The 18,687-nt window shown below is 64.1% G+C and overlaps 1 protein-coding gene across 1 annotated transcript in view; it reads right to left on the bottom strand.

Annotated features, from left to right (window-relative positions):
* Nucleotides 1-18,687, bottom strand: part of Znf469 (zinc finger protein 469) — a 33,635-nt gene that overhangs the window by 2,763 nt on the left and 12,185 nt on the right. The window contains exons 2-3 of the mRNA XM_013507939.1: nt 9,973-10,032; nt 12-8,993 (exon numbers count right to left, since the gene is read on the bottom strand). Of these exons, the coding sequence (XP_013363393.1) occupies nt 12-8,870 (8,859 nt within the window). The 5' untranslated portion in view covers nt 8,871-8,993; nt 9,973-10,032. The remainder of the gene's footprint in view (nt 1-11; nt 8,994-9,972; nt 10,033-18,687) is intronic.

Raw genomic sequence — 18,687 nt, 5'->3', positions numbered from 1 at the left:
TCGGGCCCCGCCCCGTGCGCGCTGCCCAGGTGCGCGCGCAGCTCGCGGTGCGCGGCGTAGACGCGGGGGCAGCGCGGGCACAGGTAGACGCGCTGTGGGCTGTGCACCGCCAGGTGGCGCTGCAGCTTGAAGGGCTTGGGGAAGCGCTTCCCGCAGTGGTGGCAGTCGCGGGACGGGTCTTTGCAGTCCGCGTGCACCGGGCCGACGCGGAGCTGGGGCTCGCTGTGTTGCCGGGGCTCCGGACACGGGCTCGGGGAGGCGCGGCCGTCGCCGCCGGGCACGCTGGGCGGCGTCGAGGCGCCGTGAGGGCTCTCAGAGGGGGCAGGTTCGGCCCTGTCCCTCGGGGCCACCTCTCCACCCCTCCCGTCCGCCCCTCCTGCCCCCCGTTGGGGTGTAGCTCGTTCTGCCGAGGCTCCCTCGTCCCCTGAGCCCGCGGACAGCTCGCCCCGGGCCCGCCGAGCCTGCCCCTTGCGTGCGAAGAGGGCAGCGTGCTCGCGCAGGTGCTGGTTGTACATCCAGATGTCCGCCACCTCCTTTAGACACATGCCACAGGCCCACGGCCCCGCCTGGCCCTGCACGTGCTTCTCCTGCAGGTGCTCGCGCAGCAGCTGGCGAGAGCCGAACCTGCGCTCCACGCACATATAGCAGGTGGGGGGCGGTGCCGCGCTGTGAGCCAGGCGGTGCAGGTCGAGCTCGCCCAGCCCATGGAAGCGCCGGAAGCACACGCGGCACTTGAAGGAGCCCTTCCTGCCCAGGGCCGGCCCCTCTCTGTCCTGGAGGTCCAAGGTGCTGGTGGTGCTGGGACCACGGGCAGGGTCCTCCCAGGGTCCCGGGAAGCACAGGTCCTCTGCCTCCAGGGTGGTCCTGACCATCTCCAAGTCTTCCACGTTTCTGGACAGCCCCTCCTCGTAGCCCTCTCTCTCCAGGTTGGGGGGCTCTGGGCTCACATCTCCGGGTGGCTCTGGTGGGGGTACCTGTAGCCCCAGGCCTTGCCAGGCTCCAGGGATCCTGTGTAGCTCAGGGATGGTCTCTGCCTGATCGTTGCTAGTGCTGCAGGGGGGTGTCTTGTCTACACAGCTGGCCTCCCTGCCGGGCTCCAGGGCCCAGAGGCTGAGGCCTGGGGTGCTGCTGCTCAGTGCCCCTTCTAGCAGCCAAGGCTCAGGCAGCTCCATGGGCTCGTTACCCCACAGGTCCTCACAGGACAGGCAGAGGGAGCCTGAGTCGCTGAGATCCGTGGGCAGCTGGGCGGAGGGCGGAGGGTCCCCCCTGGCCTGGCTGAGTGCCTCGGTGGGCGGCCAGCACCGCAGCCTCCTGCAGCGCTTCCCGTAGACCCGGGGGTTCTTCTTCCTGGCGAAGCGGCCACCAGGCGGGAAGAGCTGGGCAAAGGACACGTCCTCATCAAGCACACTCGGAGAGTCCCCACCCTGGGCTGCTGGGGCATCCAGGAGACCCTGTGGGCCACTGAGAACGGTGCCGCCAGTGTCAGAACTGGACGCTGCAGGAAGGACAAGCGTCCCTGCCCTAAGGCTGTGGCCTGGCTGGCCCCTGGCCCCTGCGCAGTCCTCTGCAACTTCTCCTGCAGATGCGTGCAATGGGTCCTCATGCGATGTCTTGGCCACTGTGGGTTCCCAGAGCCCCCTTGCTGGGGCTCCCTTCCGCCCCTTGGGAAGTTCCCCAGGGGACACCCCGTCTGCCCTTCCTGCGGGGCTCCTCTTATCACCTGGGGACTTCTGGGGTGTGGTGTCCGCTGCACAAGGCTCCCCCAGGCCAGGGTCATCTGCGGCGTCCTCTGGGATCCCAGGCCGTCCGTCTCCCCTCTGCTGTCCCTCTGGTGCGCAGCTGGCAGTGGCCATGGACGGCTTGGAGTGGCGCCGGTCTGCCGTCCTTTGCTCTGCCCGGGCCCTCCCGGCTCGGCCCTTTCCCACATTCTCCTGCAGTTTTGGGGCTGCGGTGCTAGGGGAGTCTCTGGGCCCCCGGCTTCGCCTCTGCCCTTCTCTTCTCTCTGTCTGTCTGGGGTGCAGCTTGTTTGCCTCTGGCTGGGCGTGTCTGGGCTTCGGTGCTTCCCCGGGCTCCGTCAGGCTCACAGTATGCAGTTGCTGGTTAAGGGGATGGTCTGGTACCCTGGGGCCCCTTTTAGCCCTCTGCTCTGTCTCAGGACCCGTGGAGCCCTCAGGTGCTGTGGAGCCCTGTGGGTGAGATGGTCCAGCAGGGTGGCTGGGGAGCATCAAAGTGTGACTTGGTCTGTCCTTGCCAGGTGTCCTGCGGCTCTTCTTCCCAGGTGCCCTGCACCGCGGAGTGGTGCCTCCCTGCTGTCGGTGCTTCCTGGCCTTGTGCCGGCTCAGGCCAGGCCCTGAGCGGAAAGAGGCTGAGCAGATCTCGCAGGTAACACAGGGGACAGGTGGTATCCCTTTCTCTGCGGGCTCTGGCTTCTTTTTAAAGCCGTAGGGTTTCTGTTTGGGGTCCGGGGAACTGAGGGGGTCCATCTGGGGCATCTGGTGAGGGACCCCCATGTGGCTTTGGGGGGATTTGGACCCAGAGTCACTGGCTCCATTGCTGGGTGAGGCAGCTGGGGGAGAGCAGGTTGCAGTCAGGCCTTGGGGGCCGGCTGTGGGCACCTGTGTCACACCAGTCCCTACATCCTCCTGTCCCTCACTGATGACCTCCGCCTCCCTCTCCAGGCAGGGGAAGGGGCATGGCTGTGTGCAGCCCACTGAGGTGGGGTCTGTGTGTGTGGCCACGATGCTGTGGCCATCCCTGTGGCCAAGGTGAGGGGTGAGGCATGGAGGATGTGAGGTGGCATCCAGCACCCGTGGCTCCCCGACTGCCTTTACACCAGGGTTGGTGGGGACAATCTCTGCATCACGTTCCTTGGTGACTGCGGGTGCTCCTGGTCGAGGTGAGGTGGCACAGGTCAGAGAGCACCCAGGCTCTCTTCTGAAATCCTCTAGGGTTCTTGACTTGCTGCTGCCAGGACCATCCTGGCTCTGGGTGGTGGTTGGGGTTAGGATGTTGCTGAGGCCTGGCCAGTCTTTGGGGCTGCTGGCCCCCAGGAGAGTGGGAGGCGGGACATTCTCAAGGCCACAGAGGCTTGTCATCAAAGATGGGGGACTTGCATCCCCGGCCCCCACAGGGGCCTGGGGCCAGCTGGTCCCTCCCAGAGACATAGAGGGAAGGGCTTCCTGGGGTGTGTGCTCGAGGCTGCAGGGGGCAGGGGTGGCTGTGGTTGGGCCCCCAGTGGGGGGTGCGGGACAGGCCACCTCCCTGAGGGGCCTATCCTCAGGCCCCCGTTGGGTGCAGGCTGCTGTTTCCAAGGGGTGCTGAGGGCCAGGGGCTGGTTGCGCCCGCTCCCGAAGGCCTGAGGCTGTGCTGCCTCCCTGGAGCCCAGCTGTGGCCCCAGCCAGCCTGGGTGTTCCGGGAAGGGCGGTGGCCTTGGCACTGTTACTTGGTGCCCCTGTGCTCCACCAGGCATCAGGCAGGCCATGGTGGGCTTTGCCTTGGGCCTTAGGCTTCTTGGCCTGGCCAGGGGAGCCCAGCTGTGTGTCTGCCTCCGTTGCTGTGGAGGCGGCCATGTCCTGCATACCCCCAAGAGAGCCACCTGTCACTCTGTCTCCTCCTGCACCTGGGGGGGCTCTGTGCCAAGGGCTTTGGGCATTGGCAGGTGGAGGCTTCTTTGAGATCTGGATGCCATCCTCGCCCTCAGCTCTGGCCCCCAGGACCTGGAGTGGACATGAGGGGCTGGAAGCTAGGCCAGCCTGGGGTCCACGGTGGGATGGGCCTTCTCGGCCCTGGAGGGCAGATCCCTCTGCCAGGATGCCAGGCGGCCCACGTGTCCTGGGAGCTGGCCCCTGGGAAGCATGGCTGTGGCTGGCATCTGAGGCTGAGATGACATCCAAAGAGACAGCCCCACTGGCCCACAACCCCTGGTCAGGTGTGGGAGTGGCCGGGCGCTGCCCTCTGCTCTGTTCCCAGGCAAGCGGCGGTGGGGAGCCCCCGAGCTCCTGGGTCCTGGGTGACTTGCCTTTTCTGGGAGATAAAAGGTCATGGCCTGGACTGTGCTCTGCTGAACCCCCAGCCTCTAGGGGGACCTCCGGGTGCTCACGGGGGTCAGGCAGACCCGTGCCCGGGAGGGCCCTGCTGTTTCCTTCGGCCTCGTGGCCTCCACTTTCTTGTGCTGACAGGCTGTACCCCATGGGCCCCAAAGGAGCCCCCGAAGCCTGGTCTTTGTGGTGACCAGGGGGTGGGGCTGCTGGGGGCTGCTCCCCCTGGGGGCTCCCGAGTGCCCCTTTCCTGGGGGACATGACTGTTTGCACACCTTCCCCGTGTGGCCTGCACTCCCCAGGACCTGTGTGGTGGGCCACGTCACTGTGGGGTGGGGTGGCTTGGCAGGCCCGCATTGGCGTGGCTGCATGTGCGGCTTCACTGAGGCCCCTGGGGGCTCCCTGTGGGCCCTCCCGCCTTTGCAGCTGGCTTTCCAATTCAGAGACCAGTCTTTTGATTTCTAATTCATCCTCGGACAGGTTGCTCATAAAGGCTGCGTTGTATTCGGTTCTCTTCCCAGGAACAGGTGCGGGGCTTGAGGGAGCCGTCTCTTCACTGGGACATTTCTTCTGGAATGGCTTTGGCCCTGAGAGGTCAGGAAACTGGCTGGGCAGCATCGGGGACACCTCCTCCAGCAGCAGGAATGGGGGGAACAGTGGCTGTATCAGAGGTTTCCTCGGGAGAGGGTCGGCACAGGCCAGCGGCATGGGGCTGGCCTGGTGTGGCGAGAGGCTGTCGTAGAGTGGTGGGTCGAAGCCGTCCTCAGGTAGCCCGACGAAGAGGCTCGTGGACTCCAGAGTCAGCGGTGACTGGGCTGGGCCTGGGTCAGCCTCAGCTGCGTAGGGCATATTCTTTGGTGGTTTGGGCTCAAGGGGGTCCACATGGTCCTGGCCAAGGTAGGAGCTGCCGACTGGCGGAGTGTCCACAGCTGGGTCCTTGGGCTCGAGGAACAGTTCAGTAGGGGCCGTGCTGTGGGGCTGGGCCCCTTTGTGGGTGGCTGGAATCCCCACAGAGTGTCCGTTAAAGTGGGCAGGACTGCAACCAAGATCGGAACTCCTAGAGATCGGACTGCCCTTTTTGGAATAGGCCGCCCTGGTGGGATTAGCAGCCAGCGTCTGGGCGTCTCTAGGCTGGCAAGCAGGGGCGTCTTCTCCATCAGGGGGCTTGGGGGACTCTGTGTGGCTGGGGGTACCCAGCAGACTACTCCCTGCTGGTCTTGGCACAGTCCTGCTGGGTGACACTTTGGGGTGGCTCTCTGAGGGCTGGGGTCTCCTGGTATCTCCTCTGCTCGGCCGTGGACTCTCTGCAGTGGGAGGCCTGGGGCGTCCTCTCTCCCAGGGGGCCACCTCTCTGAGTTTTGCGGTGTCAGGCGGCAACTCTTCAGCAGCTTCAGGCTTTTGGGCTGCCTGGCGGAGGCCCAGAGGTGGATGGCTTTCCTCTGGGGTTGTGATGTCCTTGGGGGCTCCTGTGGGGCGACCAGTCCACGTGGGGTCTCTGTCCTGGCTGTGCGATGGGCTGTGCAGCTGCGCTGGGGCTGGGGAGCCCCTGTCTTCACCAGGTCCCAGCCTCCCTGTCTTGCTGGGGCCGTGGCCCAGAACCCCTTCCTTCGTCTTCCTGCCCAGGCGCTGCTGCCGGCGGCCATGGCGGGCATGGCCTCTGTGGCCAGGACCGCTGGGCTCAGGACTGTCCTCCTCGGATTCGGAGGTGCAGTTGAAGTCCCCCAGTCGTCCTTGCTGGGCCTGTGAGGGCACCTGCAGTCGGTACAGTTTGTTCTTCTGCAGCACGATCTTGTGGATGAGCTCCTTGTTCCAGCTGCTGCCCCGCCGCGCCCTCCGCTTCTTGGGGTCCTTCCTAGGGGGCAGTCTCAGGCCCTTGGCATTCCTGGTCTCTGCAGGGAGGAGGAGGGCCCTGGGGACACGCTTATCGGGGTCCATGTGGCCCTTGGCCTGGGTTCTGAGGTCCCGGGGGTGGGGTGGGGTCTGCTGGGCACTGCGGCCCCTCCTCCTAGGCCTCGGGCAGGGTGCTCTGCCAGGTCCCTTGGCGCTGTGGGCTGCATCCACCTCTTTCCAGAACAACTTGAGCTGCTTCCCTCTCCGAGGCTGCCTCCCTGGGCTGGGCGCAGTGGCCTCCGTGGGTGCTGGGCCCAGGCAGGGGGTGTTGGGCTCACTCTGGGCTTGGCAGGCTCTGTCCTCAGGGCAGGGGGCTCTGGCCTTCTGCAGGGCCCCTCCAGCTGGGGGTAGGGGCTGGGCATGGTGCTCCAGGGTGGCACTTGCCCGGGTGCTGGGGGGCTTCCCAGTACCAGGGCCCCTGAGGCCTGGAGGGTCCTCGTCAGCGAAGACATCGATGAAGCTGCTGTCAATCTCGGGGCTGTCTGATGGGTCCTGCATGCCATTGAGGGCCTCGGTGATGAGGCTGTCTAGCTTGGCATCATCGAGCTTGGCATTGTCCTCCAAGTCCAGGTCTGAGGCAGGCAGTGGGAAGGGCGGGGCGGCCAGGCTGGGCAGGAAGCTTGTCCGCAGGGCATCGTCTTTGCCCTCTGTTTGCTCATCCCCAGCCAGCAGGAAGGGGATGGTCTGGCTGTGGCCCAGAAGGCCTGGGTGTGTGGGGGCTGGCGCCTTGGGGGCAGTGGTGCGCCCCTGGGGCCCGTGCCGGGCCAGCAGCAGGCTGCAGAACTGCCGGTGCTCAAGGAAGGAGGCCAGGCTGCTATAGTTGCGGTCGCACTGCCTGCAGGTCAGCAGCACGTCCAGCTGGTCCAGGCTGGCGCTGCTCAGTGGGAAGTGGTGTGTGGCATAGGTGGCTGGGCCCTGGGGGAAGCCCTGCAGCCCCTCCCTGCCTGCCCCATGGCCCTCGACATCCCGGAACTCAAGGGCACCCTCGGGCCGCAGCCCATCCGAGGTGAGTGGGAAGTGGGGCGGGCCAGTGCTGCGGGGCTCTGGGGACTGGAAGGGGCTTCCAGTCTCCTGAGGCTGGGGGGCTGGGAGGAAGAATCCCGAGGGCCCCAGGGGTGCAGGGAGCTGGCTGTCCTCAGAGCTGGGGTTGGCTGGGCTGCTGGACAGTGGGGACAGGGAGGAGCAGGTGCTGCTGCCAGCTGTGTTGGTGGCGGGAGAGGGCAGGGGGGATTCGCTGGGAGAGACCCCTACCACCCTGGGTGGGGGCAGGCCCGAGGCCCCTCGGGGTGACACCTGGGGCTGGGTACTCCCGAAGAATAGGGCCTGGGCTCCAGGGTCCTTTAGTCCACTGTAGGGGAGCAGCCCCGGGGAGCTACCTGGCTGGCCTGGGCTGGTTCTCAGGGCTACCAGTGTCTCCCCACGCCCAGGCATCTGGTTGGCAGCACCCAGAGCTCCCTGCTTGCCCTCCTGCCACTCGGGGGGCCCCCTGGGGAATGGCAGCTGGCTCAGCACTTCCCTCTGATGGGGGCTCGGCCCAGGGCTGGGGAGCATGGGGGACCAGGGCACTGTGGGGCTCTGGGGGAGGCAGAGCTGCTGGCCAGGGCTATCAAAGAAGGTAGCACCGGTGGTGGATGGGGCGTGCACGGGGCGCTCGGGATAGGGGGCTGCCGTGGGGTCCCATAGCTGGGGCAGCCTGGCTGGCAGGGCTCTGGGGGTAGCCGGCTCGGCATCCCCAGGCCCCGGGCTGCTGCCCATCTTGTTAGCTCTGTACCCCTGTCCTGGAAAGTGCCCTTGGGGACCAGGGATTAGGGGTGCCCTGGGGCTCCCCAGCCCTTCATGGCTTGAAGGGTGTCTTTCAGGGAGGACTTCAGTCAGGTTCTTGTGCAAACTGTCGGGGAAGGGCCTTGGAGCCAGGGGAGCAGCGCCGGGTGGGGAGAGGGCATCGGCACTGTCGCCAGTGGCCTCGAGGCTGCCCGGATGGCGGGGGCAGCAGGTCAGGGGCGAGGGTGTGGGGGGCAGTGGGTAGGCAGGGCTGGTGCCCATGGCCACCTCTGGCCACCTCCCCAGGGGCTGGTGGAAGGAAAAGGTCAGTGCTCCATTGGCATAGCCCTGCCCAGCTGTGTCCTCATGGGAGGCCTGTGTCTGGAGTGGGTATGGGAAGGGGCTCCCCCTGGGGCTGCCAGGCCTGCTGCCCTCATGAAAGGGCTCTGACTCGGTGGGGGAGACCCCGAAATTAGCACCTGGGAAGTTGTCCTCAGCAGCAAGAGGCCAGGAGCTGGCCCCGCTGGCCTGGAGTTCCGGGATGGAGGCCAGTGCTGGGGGGCTGGCACCATTGCTCGGCGGGGCCCGAGGGGGTCCCTGGCTGGCACTCGGTGAGGTATAGTTGCTGGAGGTAAAGCTGGAGGGGGCCTCCTGGAAGCACCTTTGTGAGTGAAGCTCTTTGGGGGTGGGCAGGGCCTCAGCCCCAGAGAGGTTGGGCCTGCTGCAAGCTTCTGCTTGGGAGTCCTGGGGGGCCTCACGTGGCCAGCCCTCGGGGGGCTCATCCAGGGCAGGCTTGGCCCTCGGGCTGGCAATGCCCAGGCCATAGAGCTGCGGGGGGCTGCTGTCTGCCTTGTTTGCCAGCCATACCTGTGCCCCTGGGTGGCTCCTTGCAGGTGGGGTCGGGGGGCCACCTCCCTTCCCTGGGGGACCACGAAGGGGGCGGGGCCGAAGGAGCGTGGCCTGGGGCTCCACCTCTCGAGCCTGCCCTGGCTGGGCCTTGGGCGGGTCCCTGGCCAGGGCTTTGCAGCTTGCCCTTCTTGTGGCCTGGGCCGTCCTGCTGCTGGGGGGCTGGTCCTCGTGGGAGGCTTCGGAGGGGCGCTGCAGGCCCCCTGCACCTTGGTGGGGATGCAGGTCTCTGGTGGTGGCAGGGGGCGGCGCTCCGTGGGGCCGCTCACCCGGCATGGCCCCAGGTCCTGGACGCTAGGAGGCGGCAGTCCGAGGGGGGCTGTGGGGCATGGGCTGGGCGGCCATCATCACCCCTTGGGGGGCCCCAGGGAGGCCTGTGCTCATGGTCCTGGGTGGAGCCTGCAAGGGAAGGGTGGAGTGAGTGGGGGTAGCAGGGCAGAGCCCATCCTGGGAAGGGGCCCTGGGCTCTGATGGTGCTTTTGGGCATAGGAGAGAGTGTGCCCTGGTGGGAGAGGGAAGGGGTAGGAGGGGAGAGGACTGGGGTCTGAGGAGACCACTTTCCAGCCACACCCGGGGAGGATGGGGACTGCTGGCTGCGGCCCTGGGCCGGGAGCCCACCAGTGCATCTCAGCCTTGGGTCACACAGGGTGGCCTCGAGCCCCACACTGTGGCAGCCCCCAGTCTCAAGAAGTGGCCAGCACCCCTGGGGGGGTCTCTGAGTGGGCTCTGGTCAGTGCCAGGTGCCCACCCAGGGGGCTGTCCTGCCACATTGAGCCCTGTCCCCGGTGAGTGAGGTCCTGGTGTGCAGCAGAGGGCTCCACTGCCTAATGCAGCAGCCCAGACACCTGGGTGGGGGTGCTGCCCCTCTCGTCCACCTTGGGCGGAGTGCCGAGTCCTGGGGGCTTTGCTGAATGCGTCCGTGGCACTGTGAGGGCAGCCATAGCAGCCTGGAGCTTCCAAGCACTCTCTGGTGTGGGTTCCCTCGTCCTTGCAGTGGCCTGGGAGGGTGGGACTGTCATTGTCACCAGGATCTATGGGAGGAAGGCACTTCCCCCAGGCCTCCTGGCTGGTGGAAGGGGTGGGTCATCACAGGAGGGGCTCCCTGTACCACCTGTGTCACTCAGGCTCTAGACACCTACTCAGGCCAGGTGGCAGTGAAGCCCTTTTCATGGGTGACATTCGCCTCCCAAGGCCAGGAGCCTTTGGCCAGGAGGATGAGGAGGAGGAGCCTCAGCAACAACATCCAAAGGAGCTGTCAGGGTGCAGGGCGTCAGGCGCTCAGGGACACAGCTGGCAGCCCTGAAGACAGGGAGCCTTGGGGGACGGACGTCTCTGCCCCAGGGCAGCTGTGCTTGGGTCAAATGTTTCTTCCACATACCTGGGGCGCCAGGGCCTCAGCGGGGTCGCTGCGGGACTGCCTAGGAACAGGGCTGTGTGGCTGCAAAGGAAGAGGAGAGTGAGTTAAGACTCAGGGTCTGCCAGCACCGCCACCCCCAGGGCCCAGGAGGCTGCCAGGGCCAGCGAAGGCAGAGCCTGGGAAGGCAGTGGACAGCTGTGGGCTGGCTTTGTGGACTTGGGGCTCGGGGCTTTAGTTATGTGGCTCTATCTCACATGTTCACAGGATTGCAAGACAGGCCATGCTTGCTGTGTCTCCCGCCACTCAGCACCTAGCTCTGGCTGGGCTTGGAGCTAGGGTTTGCCTGGCACCCTGGGAATAGGCCGCCATCCCTGCCTTGAGCCTACCCATACTTGAAGGGCCAGGAGCATTGCGGGTAGCTGGCGCAGGGTGAGGCACTGGCAGCGTGCAGAGGCTGAGAACTTGTGTTGCCCTGAGGTGCACTTCACTGTGACCAGGCTTAGCTGCCCCTGCTGGGGAGCCACAGGGTAGGGCAGAGAGGGCCTTGGACCCTGCAGGCCCCGGCCCCCTGCTTTCTGTTGGGCGATGTGCTTGGGGATGCCTGTGTCGTGCTGAGTGGTCACCCAGGTGGCCCCTGCCCAACTGGAGACTGCAGCTGGGCCACCACTCACAGAGCAGCCCCTCCCCAGAGACCCGTGGCACCGCCACACAGCCTTGCAGAGCTGGGCACCTGAGGCCGAGGCTCCCACGCTGTGCCCGTCATAGTGCGGGGCACTTGTAGCGTGTGACTCACAGCCTCTGGCTCACCACCATCAGCAGTGAGTGGGCTGTAGAGGAGGGCACAGGTCAGGCCCAACGGTGCCTCAGAGACAGGTTGCCCATGGGATGCATCCTGGCTGGTCTGGGCCCCCAGGTGCTGGCTACCTATGGTCTGCTGTACCCTGGGTACCCCATCCAGGAGCACAGTGGCCGCGGGGGGCAGCCTGGGGGCCGCATTAGGCCTGTCTTGGGTTCCGGCCCCACCCGGGCGCTTGGCAAAGCCCCTCAGTGCCTGAGTTAGGGTTGGTGTGGGCTCTAGCAGCCAGCGTCCTTTGAAGGGGGAGATTCCATGGCCCGGATCCAGGGCTGCCCCAGGGAGGAGCAGGAGTGGTTCCTTTTCTCTTAGTAACAGTCACCGGCCCCTCGGGTGGCTGTGAGTGCCGGGTAACTCAAGACCCAGGGGTGGGGGCCGCCAGCGGAGGCTGTGCCTGCAGGCCTGGGCCTCCTCACCGCCCGCCTGGCAGCCCTGTGCTGTGGGGCCTCCCTGGCTCTCCGCTGTCCCCTCCTCTGGGCCTGTGGAAACCGCATATCCCCTCTTCGGCGGGACCCTCAGCCAAGGCCTGCACACTGGGCCATCACATGGTCTTGGGCCGGCCTTGTGGACAGGGGAGCCACACACCTGGCATTTCACACAGGCCAGCATCCAGCAGGTGCCCGAGATCCCCTTGGAAGATGGCCGCCTTGGGGTGTGCATGGCCCGGAGTCCCCGCCATCCCTGCCTGTCTGTGTGACTGGGCAGAGCAGGGCTCTGGAGCAGCTGGGCAAGGCGCACTGTAGGTGTAACCCCGGGGCCTCCCCTGGGGCTCAGCTCCACACTCATGGTCAGGTGGGGAAGCTGAGGCAGAGAGGTGTTCTGAGCCAGGCTGTGCGTCCCAGAAGAGCTGGGCTTGGGTGTGGCCAGGCTAGCTGCCTGGCGGACCCTACCACGCCCTCTGGCTGGCGGGTGTGGGGGGGTGAGCAGGGATCCAGGGGAATGATGGCCTGGCCTTGCTGGGGTCTCAGGCGCATGCTGGGGCTGCTGGCTGCTGAGACAGAGGCTGGTGAGGAGCATGTGTTCTTGGGACGAGGCTGACCCAGGGACGGAGTTCGATGGTCAGAGGGCCAGGGACGTCATGGGCCCCAGGCCACCCCCTCGGCCAAGACAGGGCAACTGAGGCTCAGAGCCACGTGTGGCCTGTCTGGGGTCGCACTGAGAGTCGTGGCTGTGCTCGGTGTCTGGGTGTCTGGGGTGCTGGCCCTTCCCACTCTGTCAGTCCCCTGCCTCAGTCCTCGTTGGCCGCCTGGCCTCCAGACCAGACCCCTGAGCCTGCCCTGACGACCTCCACGCTGGGCGATCCCGGTGAAGTGAGGCAGAAGCAGGCAGTGCCTCTCTGCATCTGTGATGAGCTGGGCTGCAGCCCTGGCAGGCCTGGCCCAGCACTGGTCCTGGTCCCTTAGCAGCCAGCGGCAGGAGACAAAACCACACTTGGTAAGCTCCCGACATCCATGCCACAAACGTCCACCTTTCCTCCCGCTTCAAACGCTGCCGCTTTCTTAAAAACCCTGATACCCAAGCAAGGGAGGCCTCCGATAAACCTCTGCAGGTAAAGTTACATCCGAGATACGGCCTGAGGGCGCGTTTAAGAGCAAAGCTCGTGTTATCGGCTGCATTTATCTTAATTACTTGGGCAGAGTCAAGGCCAGCATTGGGGGGCAGGAGCAGGTATTGGTCCCGCCTTATCGCGGTTCGTATTTGAGATCCCTTAACAGGAGGGAGATAAGTGGGGAGGGTGGCATTGTATAGGTGACAAGGAGGGGGTACAAGGAGGGTGAGGCTTCCAGCCTCAGCCCAGATGGCCATGGGCTGGCAAGGGTGGCAGGGCAGGTTCTGGCTGCGCTATCCCTGGCCCCTTTGTGCCACAGAGGCTGGTATTCGGGGTGGGACAGTGCTGCTGATGGACGACCTTTGCCCGTTACACCCGGGCCTCAGATCCTGGGAAGCACTAGGACTGCCAGTCCCACAGCTCACGAGACCTAGCAGCACCACCTCCAGGAAACCTTCCCTGACCAGTGCTTGTGCCAGTGCGCCCTGAGGTCACTCTGTCCCTCCATTCAGGCTTTGCCCCACCCTGCCAGTGCCCTGTCTGGGTGCCTTGAGCACCCAAGGGTGCAGACACAGCTCCCAGCATGACGTGTCCAGAGCATCGATGGGGGAAGCCTGGCTTGCCTCTCCTGTTGATACCTGGCTGGGGGCACCTGAGAAGGTCCCACATCCAGTGCCAGGCTGTCCCAACACTGGCAGGTGGCTACTTGGGCCATGCTATGGGTGTTAGTGGAGCGGGGGAGGGGCTGCGTGACCAAACCTGGCTCTTGGACCTGCACTGGAAATGTCTTCAGCTGTTGCATGGGTGGCCTTGGCCTGCAGAGCTACACTCAACCTGTGCCCAACACTTGCTCTTATCTTCTGCGAGGCCCCCACAGGCACGGGGCCCCCAAGGAGCCCCCTCAGTGGTCAGTGTCAAAGCCTGGTGCCCCTCCCTGGCACTGAGCATCACAAGCGCAGCCCTGGCTGGCCCGGGTGCCCTGCCCTCCGTCCCCAGCTTCCTGCCCCTCCCAGCCAGGCTGTAGGTGGCCCCGCTCCCTATTCCATGGGGGCAGCCAGGGCTCGAAGGGGCACAGAGGGACAAAGCCACACCACCTCCATAGGACATGGTCACATCCTTGCCCGAGGTCCCGGCCAAAGGACATGGCTGGTGGTCACAGTGTCCCCTCCTGCCCCCGAGGGCAGGGTTGGGTCTGTGTGTTCTGCAAATGTCACCTGCCCAGGCCACTGAGTCTCCCCAGTGCTGCCCCTGTGGCCACGTGCTCCTCCCTGCTCCTTCCTCTGCACATGCGCTGCCCCTGCCTGCCCACTGGTGGGTCCTGGCACTGCTGAGCACTGCCCTCTCGTGGGGGTCCCAGGCCTGCTGTGTCTGCTGGTGGGCAGCCCTCTGGCCCTGGGCGATGGTGGCCTCTGGGAGCTTGAGCACAGCACCAGCCTTTCTGATTTTTCAGGAAAAGCCAGAAATCGGCGTTTAAAGTGAAATCTCCCCATTTTAAAACCTTGGCAGTGCATTCATGTGAAACAAAACGACTGAGTGAGCTGAAGCCATTGGCAGGACTGGCTGCCCTGCCTGGGGTGGTACATATTCCAGACTGTCCCTGCCCAGGCCCCTGCTGCCCCTCACTCGCTCGCTCACGCATTCACTCATCCTGAGCACCGACTGGGGCCAGCATCGCTGTGAAATGGACAGGTCACCCCAGGATAAGCATCCCCACAGGCCAGTACAGCTGTCCCGAGGTCGCCAGGCCCCACTGCTGTGTACAGGGCTCAGAGTCCTGGGAAAGCCCAGGGTTCCTGGAACCCCTGGGGGTGCACCCTTCTGTGACTAGGGCCGTGGCCTCCCCATGTGGCGGAGCCCAGAGAGATTCACAATAAGCCGGGTCCCGTCGGCTATGCACAGGGTCTAGGGGCAGAGTGGCCCATGTGGCCGAGTAGGACGGGGACAGGAGACAGAATTGTGCCTACTGGGGCAGCAGGCTGGTGTGAAGCCCGAGGTGCTGGGCGCAGGAGGGGAGCTGGGCTCTGGGCAGCCAATCGGCTTGTCCAGCTGCCTGGCAGGAGGCTGGGGCTGGACTTCACCTGCATGTTGCAGATGAGATGGCTCAGAGATGCCCCTGACCCAGAGACTTGGCTTATGGCTCCTGGGGTACCTACTGCCCTGGGGCTCCCTGTACCCCATTCTGCTCCAGGCAACCGTGGGCTTTAATGCAAACAAATACCCGTCACCAAAAAATGCTTCACTGCTTCCTGGGCATCGGGTTCAGGTGCCACCTGGCCATGAGCCCCTGCACCCAGGGCATCTAGAAATCCTAAGCTTTGCAGGCCGTGAGGTCTTGGCTCGGCCCAGCCCTGACTCTCACGCCCACCGCAGCCTTGGCCTCTGCCTCCACACTTAGGCCCTCTGACCACATCTGCTCACCTCGCTGCCCCTGCGGCCCAGTGCCAGCTGGAGCAGCCAGCGGGCCGCTGTACTCAGAGTGCCCACCCCTGGCTCCCTGCCCCTCCACAGGCGCCATGGCGCCCTGCTGCGAGGTGAGGAAACCGAGTCCCGGAGAGGCTGGCACTGCCCCTTTCGGCCTCCTCCCTTCCCTGGGGTGTAGGGCGTGCCCCCCCCAGCGCCTTGGTGGCCTGGGGCTCGGGGAAGAGGTGGGGGCAGCTGGCTGCAGGGTCTGTGGGGAGGGAGAGTCCCCCAGGTCAGGGGCAGCCTGAGAAGCCCGGTGGCGCCGCAGACCTGAGCGCACACAGTTGGCGCTCCATATACATCTGCAGATGGGTCTGTGGGCTGCTGCCTGCCACTCTGTGCCTGTCCACCCGCCCGCCCCTCCCACTGCCCTGAGCCTGGACGTCAGCAGAGCGGGAGCAGTATAAGACGACTTCCAAAATGCCCTGCAGAGACTCCACTTTCTGCTGGGAGAGCTGAGCGTAGCGCAGCCCTTGCCTCTCACCTGCCTGCCCGATGGCCGGAGCCACCGCCCTGAGGGGCTGTGTTGTAGACCTGGCTCCGACTGCGCTCTACAGCACCACCCTCCCACACTGCCCCTGCCCCCAGACCGCATCAGGCAGGCGGGAAGCGGGAGGACGCAGGTTGAGTGTGACTGCGGGTATGTGTGCCGTGTGTATGAGTGCAGCTATGTGTGCACGTGCACACTGACGCACATGGCACACACACAGTGGTGGCACCTGTGTGCCAGAGCCTCCTTCACTCATCCTATGCTATCTCCAGGGGCAGAGCCAGCAGGCCCCCATGGGGACGTCCGGCAGGGATGGCGTGTCTGAGCAGGGCAGGCCAGGCATTATTGCGGGTCTGCAGTGGGCCCAGGGCTCTCAGGATGCGTGCAGGATGTCGGTGCGGGTGGGGGCCCAGGCTTGTGTGCAGATGCCGGCTGTCACAGGGACACAGGGACATGGCTCTGCATCAGGCGTCAGAATGTATACACAGCTGGGCATGGTAGTGCATGCCTGTAATCCCAGCACTTGGGAGGCTGAGGTAGGAGGATTGTTGTGAGTCTGAGACCAGCCTGGGCTATAAAGTGACCTCAAAGTGTAGCCCAGCCTGGGCTACATAGCTCACTATGCCTGAACTGCATAGTGAGACCCTGTCTCAAAAAGACAAAAAAAAAAAAAAAAGTGCACAAAGCACGGACAGCGGCAGGGTTGGGAGGCAGGAGAGGAGGCTGCGGGCACTGACTGGGCTCATGGGTCACAGAGGAATGGTAGACACAGGTCTCAAGGCCATAGTTGTAGGAGGCTGCAACAACCACAGTCCCCAAACTAAGCTGCTTTTCTTTTCTTTTCTTTTCTTTTCTTTTCTTTTCTTTTCTTTTCTTTTCTTTTCTTTTTTCTTTTTTTTCTTTTTCTTTTCTTTTTTCCTTCTTTCCTTCTTTCTTTCTTTCTTTCTTTCTTTCTTTCTTTCTTTCTTTCTTTCCTTTCTTTCTTCTTTCTTTCTTTTTTTGAGACAGTCTCACTCTGCAGTTCATGCTGGCCTTGAACTTACTATGTAGCCCCGGCTGGCCTCGAACTCACCATGATCCTCCTGCCTCAGCCTCCTGAGTGCTGGAATTACAGGCATGCGCCACCATGCCTGGCTGTTTTTCTTTTTAAAAATCGGGAATGTTTATGCTGGTTTTTTTTCCCCATGGAGATTAAACCCATGGCTTTTGTATTGAACTACTTCCCCACGCCTCTTTGTATTTTATTTTGAGACAGGATCTCACAGAATCACTAAGTTGCCCAGGCTGGGCTTGAACTTTCAGTCTGCCTGCCTCAGCCTCCCGAGTGCTGGGATTACGGGATGCACCACTAATCCTGGTGTTTGTGCTATTTTTTAGGTGCAAAGGTCGTGGGAAAGAAGATGTCTGTGAATGGGGCCCAGGGAGGTGAGGAATGTGAGAGGCAGCAAGGCACAGTGCAGGGACAGCGAAGGCCCTCAGGCCAACGCCTCGACCTAACTGGGTGTAGCTGCCCACTGTGTCTAAAGCATGTCAAAGCCCTCCAGCTGCTGGGCCACGCATGGAGCTGGGCCTGGGCCTGGGCCTGGCCTACCTCGCCTTCCTCTCAGATGCCTTCTGTGACGAGGACATAGACTGGCCCTTCCCAGTGCCCTTCTGTCTGAGCTTGGCAGCCTCAGCCCTGGAATGGGAGGGTAAACTGAGGCACACACCGAGGTCCACGTGGCGGTCGGTCACGTATTACACCTGTATACACACCAACACAGCTGCCCTGACACACTCTGGGACACAGGCATGCACACGTGTGGGGTGGCCCCAACTCACCCACTGCCTATGCCCCACTTGCCCCAGGCCCCGCCTCACCTCTGGCCAGGCCTGTTGGGTCCAGGGCCTGCTGGGCACCAGGGCCGTGGTGGTGCCCTCTCTACCCCATGGGAAGCCGTCCTGGCCGTACCACCGTCCCTCTCACAGCTCAGCTGGTCTTCATTAGCTTCCCTCAAAGTCCCCGAGAGCAGCTCAGCCACGTTAGCGCTCCACGGTTGCCAGGACGCAGCCGCTGGAGTGAGGAGCTGGGGGCTGGGGGGATGCAGGCAGAGGCCGAGGCCTGTGGGCTGCGGCATCTCTGTTCCTCCATCCACCCCTTGAGGACAGGGGACAGGGTGGACACGGGGCCACCAGGTGCTCATTTCCTAGCACCCCTATATACAGCCCCAGCTGTGCCCTCTGTCCCACCCCACTCACGCCTGGCAGAGCCCCTGGCCTTGCAGGGTGCTGGGCACACGCTGCCCGCCTTTCCTGCGGCCAATGCCCTTTCTGGCCTGGGGTGCAGGGGCAGAAGCCCTGTGGACTGGGCAGATCCGGGGCAAGGTAGCAGGTAGATGGGGCCCAGGCCACCCCAGGGACAGGACTCTGTCCACAGCCGTGCCAGGCAGTGTGACATCTTTCCTGGGGCAGCAGAGCTTGGTCGGCTTCATGGATTTCTGGGGGCTGGAACAGTGTATGCCACAGCATCCCACATTGCGGGCCTGGGCCCCACACACAACCTGATGCTCACTTCTCCTGGTGGCGTTCTCGGGCCCTTGGTCCCGTCCCACTCCGTCTCCCTTCCCTGTCTCCAGCCCTGTGAGGTGGGAGCTGCTCAGTGCTCATCCCCGCACTATCTGCATGCACGGGTGGCAGGCCGGCATCTGCGGCATGGTCTTTGGGGTGGGGGGCCTCTCTAGGGGCTCTTCCTGTCAGTGGCCAGTCAGAACTGTGGGCAGCTTGGCTGACTGAGTGACCAGGACTAGTCCGTGGCCGTCTTGCCCTGCCTCGAGTTACCTCTGTAAAATGAATTCCTTGAGATCCCCGTGGGAGATGAGCCAGGGAACGAGATGAGCAGGAGTGATGGCCAGAGCAGGTATGGGGTTCCACAAGACCCTTGGAGCAACTTTCCCCCAAGCCAGCAGCCCCCGACTATCTCCTCCCTGCCACCTCCCCGCCCAGGGCACTGCTGTGCACTTGTGACCCTGCCTCAGCACCTGGTCATGGCACTGGGTCTCCAGCACGGTTGGGGTGAAGCCCTTGATCTCCCTGCATGAGTCCTGTCTAATGCGTGAAGCTCCGGGGAGAGGCCCAAGGGCAGATCCAGTGCTGGGTCTGGTGCTTGGCACAATGCCTGGTAGCTAGCAGTTACCCACCTATCCATCCACCATCCAACCAGTAGTTACCTACTCACCCACTGCCCATCTATCATCCGTCCAGTGTCTTTCTGTTCATCTGTCATCTACCACTGTGTACTCCTCCATCCACTTGTCCATCATCCGTCTATTCCTCCATCCACCCACCCATCATCCATCTACTCCTCCATCCACCCACCCATCATCCATCTACTCCTCCATCCACCCA

This window comes from Chinchilla lanigera, unplaced genomic scaffold (assembly GCF_000276665.1).
Source record: "Chinchilla lanigera isolate Chin_1 unplaced genomic scaffold, ChiLan1.0 scaffold00140, whole genome shotgun sequence".
NCBI lineage: Eukaryota > Metazoa > Chordata > Mammalia > Rodentia > Chinchillidae > Chinchilla > Chinchilla lanigera.
This window is presented reverse-complemented; position numbering and strand designations above follow the sequence as displayed.